Source organism: Pseudophryne corroboree, chromosome 12, assembly GCF_028390025.1.
Source record: "Pseudophryne corroboree isolate aPseCor3 chromosome 12, aPseCor3.hap2, whole genome shotgun sequence".
NCBI lineage: Eukaryota > Metazoa > Chordata > Amphibia > Anura > Myobatrachidae > Pseudophryne > Pseudophryne corroboree.
The window spans coordinates 77,150,242-77,167,476 of record NC_086455.1 but is presented as its reverse complement, the minus strand read 5'-3'; the positions used below and the strand labels follow the sequence as shown (position 1 = coordinate 77,167,476).

The window sequence follows — 17,235 nt, the reverse complement described above, 5'->3', positions numbered from 1 at the left end:
TGGCAGCGGTGTCCGGCACTGCGCACCACATACGCTATAGAAACTGTAACTAAACTACAGCTTGCAGGAAGGGCTGCTGGGAGCTGTAGTTTAGTTACAGTTTCTATAGCGTATGTGGTGCGCAGTGCCGGACACCGCTGCCAGTAACTGTAGCTGCCGCTGGCGGGTGTCACTGCGGGGGGACACAGGTACAAATTGACTGTTCAAAGCTGCCAGGTGCCCTCCCACGTGAAGGCAATACAAATACATATAAAGGTGGCACTCACGAACTTGTATACAAACAAGGGTAGATACAGCTTTTCAACATTTAGATTCATTAAAATTTTCATCAGGATAAAGACATTTGACCCTATATTATATGCAAGTCTGTGAGTGCCACCTTTATATTTATTAGTAATGCCCTGGCATGGGAGGGTGCCTTCCTCCTCAGATACACAGCAAACAGAGTCCTTATACAGCATAGATCAGGTGGCACTCCATGGTTTCTACAAGCACTGAAAGGGTTTATTCCCGCATACCGTCTCAAGACCAAGTTGGGCTTTTCATCAGGATATATAATAAATCCTTTCACTCCCAAGTGCCGGCAGAATAACTTTACCGGTGCCCTCCTTAGTAACCTGGTAGGGTTACACATATACGTAGACCATCGCAAGCGGCACTCAGATAAAAATGCAGATCTATGTCAACGTTTCTAAGTATTTATTAACTTCGTCTTCAGGACAATTATTTAACATACAAAACATACCTTTATAGAACCCCATGTGTCGGCTTCCTGGCATGCGGGTCCAGTATGCAGACACGTCTGCATGCCGGAACCGCACACCAGGAAGCCGACACGAAGTAAATAAATACTTTGAAATGTTGACATAAACCTGCTTAGATTCTGCATTTTTTTTCGAGTGCTGCCTGCAATAGTCTACGTGTATATGTGTATATATATATATATATATATATATATATATATATATAAATCTCTCTCTCTATATAGAGAGAGAGAGAGATTTGCAATGTACGGCACTCTGGCTGATGCCATTATTATATATGGAAATATAGGCGTATACTATATATATGTATATAGACACACGTGGCATATACTGTATACATAAACGGCACTGAAACATTACCAAAGCATATGCTGCTGTAACTACGTATTCTTAAATCGCCTGGAGTGCTGCACCTTGTGATATATATATATATATATATATATATATACACACACATGTACATATACGTAAGGAGGGCACCAGGGGAACTACGATTCCACTAGTACAGATTGCCAGAGTGCTGGATTGAGGCCATATGTATGTGTGTACATGTACATGTATATGTGCATACATGTATATGTATATGTGTGTATATTTACATGTATATGTGCATACATGTATATGTATATGTGTGTATATTTACATGTATATGTGCATACATGTATATGTATATGTGCATATATATATATATATATATATATATATATAGAGAGAGAGAGAGATAATACGTATACAGATTTATATATATATATATATATATATATATATATATATATATATATATATATATATAGTGGCATGGGAAGTGAGAACAGGGAGGTGACAACATCCCAGCGGGAGCTGGAGGGCACACACAGTGTGTAAGGGGCACTACTGTGTAGCATAATGTTAATAAGGGGCATTACTGTGTAGCATAATGTTAATAAGGGGCTCTAGTGTGTGGCGTAATGCCTATAAGGGGTACAGCTGTGTAGCATAACTTGAAAAATGTACATTACTGTGCAGTGTAATGTGAGTAAGGGACACTACTGTGTGGTGTCATTTGAATTTGGAGTGCTATTCTGTGGCCACGCCCCCTTGTTGGCACACATGCCTTCCATATTTGAAATATGGGGGGCGCCAGTCCTATACTTTGCCAGGGGTGCTCGGACTGCTAGATACACCCCTGCATAAGGGGTCTATTTACTAAGCCTTAGATGGAGATAAAGTCGCTGGAGATAAAGTACCAGCCAATCGGCTCCTAACTGTAATTTTTCAAACACAGCCTGTGGCATAGCAGATAGGAGCCGATTGGCTGGTACTTTAGTAAATAGACCCCTAAATCCATGAAACATTCAGAGTTACAGAGAGATGTAATGTGTTGGTGCACATGCCAGACTCTTCTCAGCTTCCAATGTAGTTTTTTCATAAAACCTCCTGTCGTTACATCCTTAAGTGTAATTATGTTATTATTACAGTAAGTCAGGTAATTGGTGTAAGGTAGTGTGCCAAGCATGAGATCATTTTGCCTGTGGACTAAATATGTATATTCCCACAAGTGTTTCAACTGTAGGAATTAATCCGTGGGTGTGTGTGCGGTAGCTGTTTCTTTACAATTGTCTGCCCTGTGTGTGGTGTGTTTTATCTCCTGTCATGTGGATAGATCAGTATGAATGCTTTACTATCTAAGTATCTATTACGCTGTATGCTTTCATCATGCATACACCATACAGGGGAATCTCAGAAAGCACAGTAATTACCTCTCTCAAAGTGATGCCTATATTAGGAGCATAGAAAGCTACAACTATTTTTATGTGAAAAGTCTAAGCTGTAATCATTTTTAATAATAAAAAAAATAACAAGGGTATCAAACAGTACAATGATAATTCAGAGCAAAGCTAAACAGCAGACAATACTCCAACTCAGACAGTTAGAAATCAAAGATAAAGAAATTACCGGAGAGGCACTGCAACTATTCACTTGCAGAAGGAAGGGCATTACAGACATTAGGGTGACCATAATATCCCTTTAATCTGGTACCCCTATGATTTACACAGGTTCTGTGGCTGGCTAAAACCAGGTGAAATGCAGGCTAGAGTTTAGCCAGCCACAGAACCTGTGTAAATCATAGGTGTCCCAGATTAAAGGGATATTATGGTTACCCTACATTACTGTACAAACTGCGTGGGATCTAGAAATCCACAATAAGGGGGTGATATTTACAAAAGGGGAGCAAGGAAGAGTAGACACCATGGTTTACCTCTCCTATGGGTTTATGTATCAAGCAGTGAAAAGAGTGGAGAAGTTGCAATAGCACACAGTCGGCATAAAGCTATAATTGTATAAAATGTACTTAAAAAATGCTCCCTCGCAGCTATAGATAACTACTCCAATGATCCACTTCTCCACTCTTTTCACTGCTTCATAAATCATCCTCATAATGTTTTACCATACCTCGTAACTGTCCCGATACCTCCCAACTGTCTGCTATTCGGACACTGTCCCGATATCCCGCCCCCGGGCAGGGAGGAAGGTTGGTGGAGTCTGTGATCACCGCTTCTCTGCTCTCCAAAGCAGTGAGTGATCCCTGAATAGATGCGTACAGCATCTAAACAGTGCAGGGAGGTGAGCCAGTGGGCTGCCCAGCTGTTCGGGTAGCACATGGCACTCCCCCAAAATGCTGAAAGCATGATCGTGCTGCGAGGCCACGCCCCCTCCCAGGTGAGGCCATGCAAACTTTAAAGACAGTTTGGATGAAAAAGGGCTATCAGGCAGGCTAAACTCACAGTATATTTTGAAGGTTTTGTCTCTTCACATTACTGGGACGCTGTCCCTTCAACATTTGACTCCATTCCCTTCCGTATGTCATGACATTGCTTGTCACAGGCAGTCCTGTACTTACTTACTAAAATAGTCTGTGTTGCTGTGAACATTTCAATAACCTGATTGGTAACAGGTTACCGTATCCCTGACTGACTATTTAAAAACAAGGATGGGCGGCTTTTCATTGGATGAGTAGCTGCAGATTGAATGCAAAGACCTTTTGTCACCATAGTCAAATGCACTTTTAAAATATACACTATAAAGTTTAAAAACATACTGGTATACTATAATATAATTGAGCAACGTGGTTTGTCTGGCCATAAGTCTAATGTGGCTGACAAATGCTTTCCACCGAGATCTCTAATTAAATACCTTGCTACTTTTTTAGTGTTGGTAGATAATAAACTAAAGGGACATGTACTTAGCAGTGATAAAAGTGGAGAAGTGAGCCAGTGGAGAAGTTGCTAATGGCAACCAATCAGCTGCTCTGTATATGTTTATAGTATGCAAGTTATAAATGTTATGTCAATGCTGATTGGTTGCCATGGGTAACTTCTCCATTGGCTCACGCCTTCACTTTTATCCCTGCTTAGTACATGTCTTCCTTAGAACTTAAGCTTGTTATGATTTTATTTCAAGATTTCAAGGTGAGAAGCATCTTTGTTTTTACTTTAAACAGCAATGTTACCTTGGAATAACATTGTAGCATTTCATAACAAATTATTTCCCTAATTCTAAGTTATGATTCAAAACCTAACCTTTTAGCACAATTTAATCTGGAGCGGAGGTACTGGAAATTGAAGGAATCTTTGCTGTCTGACACTTATTGTATATTATATAGAAACCGATTTACTCCTGAGGTTCTCCAGACTTTGTTTCAGAGGTAGGTACGTAGGTCAGTGTATTCAGCTAGATTCCCTCCTTAAAAGGCAAGGATTGGTGCAAATGTATATACTACTACAGAAAATGTGTGTCTTAGAGACTATACAAAGTGACATGGCTTTCTTCTGATGTCCTTGTAGAGCTGGTGGCTGCTCCCTCTACTCTTAGCAAGTTGAGGCTAGACAAGATTAAGCCATCATATAGGAAGTACAGTAGCTGGTATTTTTGTTGGGGCAATCAACCCTGTACAATGATGGTCAGTGCTCTTAGGACATAAAGGGTTGTGTCCTTTATATACTCTGTCAAAGACAAGGGTGTGACCCTGCTCATGACACTGATATTGCCTCCACTTTTTTTTCCAATTACTTCCAACTATATAATTTTTCTAACCGTGATGCATTGCACTGATATCTCCACTAGCCATTAGCTGCTCCTTTTCCAGAATTGAGTATTCCGTGCTTTTAAGCCTTGGAAAGAGATAAAGTACCAGCCAGTCAGCTCATAACTACTATGTTACAGACTGTGTTTGAAAAATGACAGGAGTTGGTTGGTACTTAGTCTCTCTCCACTTTATCTCTATCCAACGCACATTGTAGATGTGAAATTATTCAACAAACTTCTTTAGCCAAAACTTATCCACAGTGACCATGTTGACTTTGTGCTCAGTCAAGAAGCTAGCGACAAGATCATTAAAGTGCTGTTACTTATTCATCTCTTACAGACAGATACCTCAATTGTGACTTGGGTCTGTTTCCAACCATCATGACCCAGATCTTCAACTCACCCTCCATCATTGAAAACATACTGCAACTCTGCAACACCCCTACTCTCTCATTAAAAATAAGACAGTCGCCTCCACATTCCCAGTTAATATCAGACCTCAGATAAATGTAAGGAAGCAAAATAAAATGACTAATACTCACTTGGGCTGGCCTGCATTCGGTTCCACCATCTCCCAGTGTGTTTCTCACTCTGTATGGTTTTTAATTTGTGGAGACATTGCACCACTCTGATTAGTACTGTAGATAGCCAGAGCTTGCATTTGCCTTTCATTTGGACTATCACTGCCTGTGTTTTTTAGTGTACATACCTTTATCTTACAACTTGTTGTTTTATCTTTATACCCAATAAAGAAAATTTGTACTTAAAAATCAAAGCCATATTCAACTAACTACTCAATCTGCAAATTTTGGATGGTCTCTATACAGAGTCAGACTGAAATTTTACAGAAATGAATTTATGACTACCATTCCAGGTCAACATCAGATCTTGATCTGTCTGAAATAACTGCACCCATTTTACCCATTCAAAGCTGCCTATTCAACCTAGATGTTAAAAAGTCATATCTTCCTAGTTCAGATATATTTGCGTAGCCACTTGGTCCTACTTCAGCAACATTTGTGCAGCCACTTGGTCCCTGTTCAGCCAAATTTGTGTAGCCACTTGGCCCCAGTTCAGCTATATTCATGTAGCCACTTGGTCCTACTTCAGCCACATTTGTGTTGCCACTTGGTCCCTGTTCAGCCATATTTGTGTAGCCACTTGGTCCCAGTTCACTCATATTCATGTAGCCACTTGGTCCCAGTTCAGCTATATTCATGTAGCCACTTGGTCCTACTTCAGACACTTGGTCCCTGTTCAGCCATATTCGTGTAGCCACTTGGCCCCAGTTCAGCCATATTTGTGTAGCCACTTGGTCCTGGTTCAATCACAATTATGTAGCCGCTTGACATTGAGACCGAGGAATACATTTCTTTATACACACACCTTGTTATATAATATACTACTCTGAAAATTGTGCTGCTTTCTGTCAGACATAACAGTTGACCTTGTTTTGTGCCCCTTGTAATGTTCTGGTTGAAAAGTAGTATAATAATCAGTTGATCTTTTTTTGTATTTTACTACTCATACAATTTTGTTTTCCAGGCACGTAAGAATAAAAGACAAAGTGATTTCTGGGACAACTGGAGTGACTGGGGAGACTGTAGCCGTACCTGTGGTGGGGGTGTAAGTTTTAGAGAACGTCAGTGTTACTCTCGCAGGTAAATGGAAACAATTGTAACCATTTATTTTTTTATTTTACTTTTTCTCTCTCTTATATACAAGGGCAATCTTGTACTGTACTTATACTAGAACCTGGCATAGGTACCTTATGATCAATGGGCATTATACGAGGGAAGGCAACTACTCTAAGCCCCAAGCAGTAAAAGTTCAATTTAGCAACACGAATATTAAAAGAAATTTCTCCAACTTTTATTGTCCATGATAGAACTTCTGTCATTTACAATCTGCCACCTTATTAGCAAGAGATCACAGATTGGTAAGAACCACATGTGGTCTTCACTTCTAAAAGTAACTATGTAATTGTTTCTGTTCACATGTATTCTTTACCAACAATATCTCTAGTTTTTCCTTGCGCGCCAAGAAAATGAGCTATGTTGAGCCTACTGTTACAGATAGATATGTGCACAGCTGAATATCATTGGATGCTCAGAAACATAGCATCACTAGTAGAGTTTCCCTCAAAGGTTCTATCAGATTTACATTACACCATAGTAAATGAGAGTGTTTTGTTTTAGTTATGAGTTACTTAAACTCAGAATAAGGTAATGATTTGTGTAGTTACCAATGTGGATTATTAATTATTGTCAGTTAATGTTGACAGGTCTTTTTTTAAATTTGTATACCAAGTGTATAGAGGGAAAGAGAGAAGGTTGTTGACTGAGATAATGCAAGCGATCCTCCAAACACCAGGATCATCTTAACCGCATTGTAGTCCCAGGGCAGAGCAATGTACTGGGGCCCGTGCCCACCCATTAATGGGAATAAATAAAAAAATAATCTTAACTTACCCCTCCTGCGGTCCCGAGCTGCCTTTCCATGTGCTTTCTTACAGTGAATAGCTGTCAGCACTATGATTGGTGGATAGCTCCGGCCATCCACCAAACAGCATACTGACAGCCATTCACTGTCTGGCTGCAGGCTGGGAGGCAGGTAGAGAAATGCTGCACTCTGATTGGCCCAGCCTGCCTCGGCTCGGGGCAGCAGTACAGTGAGCCCATACGTTAACATGGTCCTGTCAAACTCCATATTGCACTGACCCACCCCAGTTTATTATTACTGGGGTTACTCTTTAGGCTTTTGTATAGTATAGTGTGTGTTAGTGATGAGCACCGGAAATTTTTCGGGTTTTGGTTTTGGGTTCGGTTCCGCGGCCATGTTTTGGGTTCGAACGCGTTTTGGCAAAACCTCACCGAATATTTTTTGTCGGATTCGGGTGTGTTTTGGATTCGGGTGTTTTTTTCAAAAAACCCTAAAAAACAGCTTAAATCATAGAATTTGGGGGTCATTTTGATCCCAAAGTATTATTAACCTCAAAAACCATAATTTCCACTCATTTTCAGTCTATTCTGAACACCTCACACCTCACAATATTATTTTTAGTCCTAAAATTTGCACCGAGGTCGCTGGATGGCTAAGCTAAGCAACCCAAGTGGCCGACACAAACACCTGGCCCATCTAGGAGTGGCACTTCAGTGTCACGCAGGCTGGCCCTTCAAAAAACTACTCCCCAAACAGCACATGACGCAAAGAAAAAAAGAGGCGCAATGAGGTAGCTCTGTGACTAAGATAAGCGACCAAAGTGGCCGACACAAACACCTGGCCCATCTAGGAGTGGCACTGCAGTGTCACGCAGGCTGGCCCTTCAAAAAACTACTCCCCAAACAGCACATGACGCAAAGAAAAAAAGAGGCGCAATGAGGTAGCTCTGTGACTAAGATAAGCGACCCAAGTGGCCGACACAAACACCTGGCCCATCTAGGAGTGGCACTGCAGTGTCACGCAGGCTGGCCCTTCAAAAAACTACTCCCCAAACAGCACATGATGCAAAGAAAAATTAAAGAAAAAAGAGGTGCAAGATGGAATTGTCCTTGGGCCCTCCCACCCACCCTTATGTTGTATAAACAGGACATGCACACTTTAACCAACCCATCATTTCAGTGACAGGGTCTGCCACACGACTGTGACTGAAATGACGGGTTGGTTTGGACCCCCACCAAAAAAGAAGCAATTAATCTCTCCTTGCACAAACTGGCTCTACAGAGGCAAGATGTCCACCTCATCATCATCCTCCGATTCATCACCGTGTACATCCCCCTCCTCACAGATTATCAATTCGTCCCCACTGGAATCCACCATCTCAGCTCCCTGTGTACTTTGTGGAGGCAATTGCTGCTGGTCAATGTCTCCACGGAGGAATTGATTATAATTCATTTTAATGAACATCATCTTCTCCACATTTTCTGGATGTAACCTCGTACGCCGATTGCTGAAAATTCACAAGTCCCACATGCCTAGCGGAATCGCTCTGTGTTAGCTCCTCCTTCAATGTCTCCAGCTTCTTCTGCAAAAGCCTGATGAGGGGAATGACCTGACTCAGGCTGACAGTGTCTGAACTGACTTCACGTGTGGCAAGTTCAAAGGGCAGCAGAACCTTGCACAACGTTGAAATCATTCTCCACTGCGCTTGAGACAGGTGCATTCCACCTCCTATATCGTGCTCAATTGTATAGGCTTGAATGGCCTTTTGCTGCTCCTCCAACCTCTGAAGCATATAGAGGGTTGAATTCCACCTCGTTACCACTTCTTGCTTCAGATGATGGCAGGGCAGGTTCAGGCGTTTTTGGTGGTGCTCCAGTCTTCTGTACGTGGTGCCTGTATGCCGAAAGTGTCCCGCAATTCTTCTGGCCACCGACAGCATCTCTTGCACGCCCCTGTCGTTTTTTAAATAATTCTGTACCACCAAATTCAAGGTATGTGCAAAACATGGGACGTGCTGGAATTTGCCCAGATTTAATGCACACACAATATTGCTGGCGTTGTCCGATGCCACAAATCCACAGGAGAGTCCAATTGGGGTAAGCCATTCCGCGATGATCTTCCTCAGTTGCCGTAAGAGGTTTTTAGCTGTGTGCGTATTCTGGAAAGCGGTGATACAAAGCGTAGCCTGCCTAGGAAAGAGTTGGCGTTTGCGAGATGCTGCTACTGGTGCCGCCGCTGCTGTTCTTGCGGCGGGAGTCCATACATCTACCCAGTGGGCTGTCACAGTAATATAGTCCTGAGCCTGCCCTGCTCCACTTGTCCACATGTCCGTGGTTAAGTGGACATTGGGTACAACTGCATTTTTTAGGATACTGGTGAGTTTTTTTCTGAGGTCTGTGTACATTTTCGGTATCGCCTGCCTAGAGAAATGGAACCTAGATGGTATTTGGTACCGGGGACACAGTACCTCCAACAAGTCTCTAGTAGGATCTGCAGTAATGATGGATACCGGAACCACGTTTCTCACCGCCCAGGATGCCAAGGCCTCCGTTATCCGCTTTGCAGCAGGATGACTGCTGTGATATTTCATCTTCCTCGCAAAGGACTGTTGGACAGTCAATTGCTTGGTGGAAGTAGTAAAAGTGGTCTTACGATTTCCCCTCTGGGATGACCATCGACTCCCAGCAGCAACAACAGCAGCGCCAGCAGCAGTAGGCGTTACACGCAAGGATGCATCGGAGGAATCCCAGGCAGGAGAGGACTCGTCAGAATTGCCAGTGACATGGCCTGCAGGACTATTGGCATTCCTGGGGAAGGAGGAAATTGACACTGAGGGAGTTGGTGGGGTGGTTTGCGTGAGCTTGGTTACAAGAGGAAGGGATTTACTGGTCAGTGGACTGCTTCCGCTGTCGCCCAAAATTTTTGAACTTGTCACTGACTTATGATGAATGCGCTGCAGGTGACGTATAAGGGAGGATGTTCCGAGGTGGTTAACGTCCTTACCCCTACTTATTACAGCTTGACAAAGGCAACACACGGCTTGACAAATGTTGTCCGCATTTCTGTTGAAATACTTCCACACCGAAGAGCTGATTTTTTTGGTATTTTCACCAGGCATGTCAATGGCCATATTCCTCCCACGGACAACAGGTGTCTCCCCGGGTGCCTGACTTAAACAAACCACCTCACCATCAGAATCCTCCTGGTCAATTTCCTCCCCAGCGCCAGCAACACCCATATCCTCCTCATCCTGGTGTACTTCAACACTGACATCTTCAATCTGACTATCAGGAACTGGACTGCGGGTGCTCCTTCCAGCACTTGCAGGGGGCGTGCAAATGGTGGAAGGCGCATGCTCTTCACGTCCAGTGTTGGGAAGGTCAGGCATCGCAACCGACACAATTGGACTCTCCTTGTGGATTTGTGATTTCGAAGAACGCACAGTTCTTTGCTGTGCTTTTGCCAGCTTGAGTCTTTTCATTTTTCTAGCGAGAGGCTGAGTGCTTCCATCCTCATGTGAAGCTGAACCACTAGCCATGAACATAGGCCAGGGCCTCAGCCGTTCCTTGCCACTCCGTGTGGTAAATGGCATATTGGCAAGTTTACGCTTCTCCTCCGACAATTTTATTTTAGATTTTTGAGTCCTTTTCTTTACTGATATTTGGTGTTTTGGATTTTACATGCTCTGTACTATGACATTGGGCATCGGCCATGGCAGACGACGTTGATGGCATTTCATCGTCTCAGCCATGACTAGTGGCAGCAGCTTCAGCACGAGGTGGAAGTCGATCTTGATCTTTCCCTATTTTTGGAACCTCAACATTTTTGTTCTCCATATTTTAATAGGCACAACTAAAAGGCACCTCAGGTAAACAATGGAGATGGATGGATACTAGTATACTTATGGATGACGAGCGACTGCCGACACAGAGGTAGCTACAGCCGTGGACTACCGTACTGCGTCTGCTGCTAATATAGACTGGATGATAATGATATAAAATATATATATATATATCACTACTGCAGCCGGACAGGTATATATTATATAATGACGGACCTGCTGGACACTGTCAGCTCAGCACTGCAGACTCCTAAAGTAAGCTACTAGTATCAAGAAGATAGAAAAAAAAAACACCACGGGTAGGTGGTATACAATTATGGATGGACGAGCGACTGCCGACACAGAGGTAGCTACAGCCGTGGACTACCGTACTGCGTCTGCTGCTAATATAGACTGGATGATAATGATATAAAAAATATATATATATCACTACTGCAGCCGGACAGGTATATATTATATAATGACGGACCTGCTGGACACTGTCAGCTCAGCACTGCAGACTCCTAAAGTAAGCTACTAGTATCAAGAAGATAGAAGAAAAAAAAAACACCACGGGTAGGTGGTATACAATTATGGATGGACGAGCGACTGCCGACACAGAGGTAGCTACAGCCGTGGACTACCGTACTGCGTCTGCTGCTAATATAAACTGGATGATAATGAGATAAAAAATATATATATATATCACTACTGCAGCCGGACAGGTATATATTATATGACGGACCTGCTGGACACTGTCAGCTCAGCACTGCAGACTCCTAAAGTAAGCTACTAGTATCAAGAAGATAGAAAAAAAAAAACACCACGGGTAGGTGGTATACAATTATGGATGGACGAGCGACTGCCGACACAGAGGTAGCTACAGCCGTGGACTACCGTACTGCGTCTGCTGCTAATATAGACTGGATGATAATGAGATATAAAATATATATATATCACTACTGCAGCCGGACAGGTATATATTATATAATGACGGACCTGCTGGACACTGTCAGCTCAGCACTGCAGACTCCTAAAGTAAGCTACTAGTATCAAGAAGATAGAAAAAAAAAAAACACCACGGGTAGGTGGTATACAATTATGGATGGACGAGCGACTGCCGACACAGAGGTAGCTACAGCCGTGGACTACCGTACTGCGTCTGCTGCTAATATAGACTGGATGATAATGAGATAAAAAATATATATATATATCACTACTGCAGCCGGACAGGTATATATTATATAATGACGGACCTGCTGGACACTGTCAGCTCAGCACTGCAGACTCCTAAAGTAAGCTACTAGTATCAAGAAGATAGAAAAAAAAAAAACACCACGGGTAGGTGGTATACAATTATGGATGGACGAGCGACTGCCGACACAGAGGTAGCTACAGCCGTGGACTACCGTACTGCGTCTGCTGCTAATATAGACTGGATGATAATGATATAAAAAATATATATATATCACTACTGCAGCCGGACAGGTATATATTATATAATGACGGACCTGCTGGACACTGTCAGCAGAATGCGTTTATAGAATAAAAAACACCACACGACGAGTGTTTAACTTTTTCAGGCAGACAATCACAATATACTGGTGGTCAGCAGACAATCACAATATACTGGTGGTCAGTGGTCACTGGTCAGTCACACTGGCAGTGGCACTCTGGCAGCAAAAGTGTGCACTGTACTTAAAATATGTACTCCTGCTATAACTGCTCCCCAGTCTCCCCCACAATTAAGCTGTGTGAGCAGTGAGCACTCAGCACAGTCAGATATACAGTATTACATATGATGCAGCACACTGAGGCTGAGCACAGATATGGTATGTGACTGTGTCACACTGTGTATCGTTTTTTTTCAGGCAGAGAACGGATTAATTAAACTGGTGGTCACTGGTCACACTATCAGCAACAGCAAGTAGTACTCCTAATATGCTCCCCAAAATTAGTAAATCAACAATCAAGTGTCTCTACTCTAGTCTAAACGGAGAGGACGCCAGCCACGTCCTCTCCCTATCAATCTCAATGCACGTGTGAAAATGGCGGCGACGCGCGGCTCCTTATATAGAATCCGAGTCTCGCGATAGAATCCGAGCCTCGCGAGAATCCGACAGCGGGATGATGACGTTCGGGCGCGCTCGGGTTAACCGAGCAAGGCGGGAAGATCCGAGTCTGCCTCGGACCCGTGTAAAAAGCGTGAAGTTCGGGGGGGTTCGGTTTCCGAGAAACCGAACCCGCTCATCACTAGTGTGTGTGTGTATGTATGTATATATATATATATATATATATATATATATATATATATCTATATTATCCTCTCCTACGTAATCCTTAGTGCTTAGTATCCTCTTTCTTGTCTCTAGTCTGGCTTTTCTTCAACTTCTCATAGGAGACTTTCGAGAACTTCACTGTTTTTATTTCCTTATATGTTCGCAGGCTCAATGGAGGAAAGCTTGTCTAGGTTACCTTACATCAGGGGTGTCAAACTCGCGGGCCGCATGCTGCCCCGTCCGCTTCCTTTTGCAGCGGTCGGGCAGGGTTCCTTTTGCGGCCCGATCAGGTGCCAGTTTGTGAGCCAATTTACTTTCTTGTAAATTAAAATTATTATTGTATTTCTTTTTTTACGTAAACTGTTTTTATTGTGACAATGGAAATACAGAATGAACAACAAATTTCTGACAATGGAAGACAGTATCCTTGCAAATCAAACATAGCAATGAATCACAATATAGTCTCCTAATATGCAATAAAACATCGTCCATTTTTAGTTTCAAACAAACATATAGAAGTAGCCATATGGTAAAACAGTGTGAAAAGAGGAATTAAGAAAAAGGAAAAGAGAGAAGAAGACACAGATGAAAGAGAGGGGGGGAGGGGGGGAGGGGGGGGGGGGGAGAGGGTAGGAATGTAAGGATTAAAAAATAGAATAAATTGTCTAAATGTTTAGATGGGTCACATAGTAGATTAGGAGGAGGGTACAACTGTCAGGTGGTCTGAAATATGCTGAAAAGCCATCAGGATTAGTAGTAGAACAGAGTCTAAATAGACATGTAAGTCTTATATACAGATGATTCTTTAAAATCATACCATGGAAACCAAATGGCTGTAAAGTCTACAGGTCTTCCTGATGAGAAGGAAATAAGATCCTCCATGTCTAGAAAGTAATCAATCCTATTAAACCATTGTTTAACCAAAGGGGGTGAGGGTGATCTCCATAGAGTCGTTATCACGGCCTTGGCTGCATTATTAAGATGTCTTAGTAGTGAGCCCTTATAGGTATGTGAACCCACAGGAGTGAGGTTAAGGAGCCAGAACTCCGGGTCTTTAGGGACTATATCTCCCAATATTAATTCTGAGCATTTAAAAACTTCCCTCCAGAAGGAAACTATAAGAGGGCAATCCCACCATATTTGCAGAAAACTTCCTGGGGCACCTTTACATCGCCAACAAAGGTTTGAAATAGCAGGAAACATCTTATTAAGCACCAAAGGAGTCCTGTACCATCTATATATGAGTTTATAAAGAGTCTCCATTGTCGACAAACATAAGGAGCTAGCCTGAGTGTTGCGAAATACAGATTCCCAATTAGATTGTAATGCTAACTTCGGCATAACCTTCTCCCAGCTATTCATGAAAGTAGGGGGCTGCGGGAAGAGGTCCTCCATGATAATCACATAGATCTGGGATATGGTCTGTGTGGGAGCTTGAGGAGAAACGCACATTTTTTCAAAAGCAGTAAGATCTCTAGTTATGTCAGAGAGATTCTTGGAGGATGTTAAAAAGTGATGAACCTGGAGAAATTTCCAAAACTCGGAATTCGGTATGGTCCAGAGAGATTGAATATTTGAAAATGAACGCACCCTGCCCGAACTCACCAGCTGGCCAACACTGAAAAGTCCCGCCCCCGCCCATGAAGTGAAGGCCGTTCCATGGAGACCTGGGATAAACTCAGAGTTAAAGAGAAAAGAAGTTAAAGGTGACCATTTGGAAGATATTTGACCTCTCATCCTAAGTGTGTTCCACAATTTAAGCGTGGGGGAGGCTGTGGGATGGGAAACCTTCGGGAGGTTGGGAAGCCACGGTGTGATTTCAAAATAATGCGGCAGGCAACCCTCCTCCTGAAGCACCCACTGCTTACAGTCCTTTGCCCGTGTCCATTCCAGGCCTCTATTCAATTGTACGGCATGATAATAACTGGGGATGTGTGGAAGTAGTTGTCCCCCTTGATGTTTCCTCCGAAATAATATGTTGTGTTTGAATTTAGGTGTGTTGCTGCCCCAAACAAAGATACTTATTGTTTCTGTTCACATGTATTCTTTACCAACAATATCTCTAGTTTTTTCTTGCGCGCCAAGAAAATGAGCTATGTTGAGCCTACTGTTACAGATAGATATGTTGTCCCCCCTGATGTTTCCTCCGAAATAATATGTCGTGTTTGAATCTAGGTGTGTTGCTGCCCCAAACAAAGATACTTATTGTTTCTGTTCACATGTATTCTTTAACAACAATATCTCTAGTTTTTCCTTGCGCGCCAAGAAAATGAGCTATGTTGAGCCTACTGTTACAGATAGATATGTGCACAGCTGAATATCATTGGATGCTCAGAAACATAGCATCACTAGTAGAGTTTCCCTCAAAGGTTCTATCAGATTTACATTACAGCATAGTAATGAGAGTGTTTTGTTTTAGTTATGAGTTACTTAAACTCAGAATAAGGTAATGATTTGTGTAGTTACCAATGTGGATTATTAATTATTGTCAGTTAATGTTGACAGGTCTTTTTTTAAATTTGTATACCAAGTGTATAGAGGGAAAGAGAGAAGGTTGTTGACTGAGATAATGCAACAATTCAGTATAAGATTCTGAATGTCCCGAAACCAATGGGGAGGAATGTGTATGGGGAGGGTTTGGAGAAAAAAACAATATCCTAGGCAGGGCATTCATTTTAACTACGTCAATTCTACCAAACCAAGATAGTCGTAGTTTCCTCCATTTTTGGAAATCTATGCGGAGCATTTTCAGCAAGGGGCCAAAGTTTAGGGAGAATAATTTAGACAGGTCGTTGGAAAGGAAAACCCCGAGGTACTTCAACCTATGGTCATGCCAGGTGAAGGGGAAGGAGCACTTCAAACCCAAAAACCACAGTAGAAGAGGTAGTCAAGTTCAGTGCAATAGATTTGGAGTAATTAATCTTGAAATTAGAAAGGGCTCCGAACTTATCAAATTCCGACATCAGGATAGGGAGTGAGGTGACCGGGTTCGAAATTAAAGCCAGTAAATCATCCGCATATAGGGTCAATTTGTATTCCCTCCCTCTCACCTGCAGACCAGAAATATTATGGTTGGCCCTTATGCTTCTAGCTAGAGCTTCCATGCATAGAACAAAAAGTAATGGGGATAGTGGACAGCCCTGTCTTGTGCCATTTGAAATAGTGAAGGGGTCTGATAAGGAGCTGTTAATTTTAATTCTGGCGGAAGGGGTAGCGTAGAGAGACAAGATTCTATGGAGACATGCATTGCCCAGTCCCAGATGCTTCAAAATACCAAACAAGAAATCCCAGTCCACCCTATCGAATGCCTTTTCAGCATCAGTTGATAATAGGATCGAGGGCGACGTGGATTGGTTGGCATAGTGGATCATACTAAGTACCTTGGACGTATTATCTCTGGCCTCGCGCCCCAAGACAAAACCCGCCTGGTCTCCATGAATCAAATCCGGCAACAAACGCTTAAGATGGTTTGCAACCAATTTAGCAAAAAGTTTTATATCTATATTGAGCAGCGAGATCGGTCGGTAACTAGAACAGAGGCTAGAATCTTTACCTTCTTTGGGTAAAACTGTGACATGTGCTTCGAGGGATTGAGAGGAGAAATGTGACGTGTCAGAGGTGGCATTGAAGGCTCTCGCACTGAGAGGTGTTAGTTTCCCCTTGAAAGCCTTGTAGTAAGCAAGAGTAAACCCATCGGGGCCCGGGCTTTTACCATTGGGCGAGGAATCAATGGCTTTCATAACCTCCTCGTCAGAGAAGGGAGCATCTAAATCGTCTGCATCTTCTTTGGACAATGTTGGGAAGCTTAGAGATCTCAAATAGGAAGATATATATGCTTGATGGGATGACTTATCCGCCCGCCCAA

At 42.7% G+C, this 17,235-nt stretch overlaps 1 protein-coding gene across 2 annotated transcripts in view; it reads left to right on the top strand.

Annotated features, from left to right (window-relative positions):
• The window catches only part of PAPLN (papilin, proteoglycan like sulfated glycoprotein), a 275,678-nt gene that overhangs the window by 77,216 nt on the left and 181,227 nt on the right, over nt 1–17,235 (top strand). For both annotated transcript variants that reach the window (XM_063947669.1, XM_063947668.1), the window contains exon 4: nt 6,375–6,490. In XM_063947669.1, the coding sequence (XP_063803739.1) occupies nt 6,375–6,490 (116 nt within the window). The remainder of the gene's footprint in view (nt 1–6,374; nt 6,491–17,235) is intronic.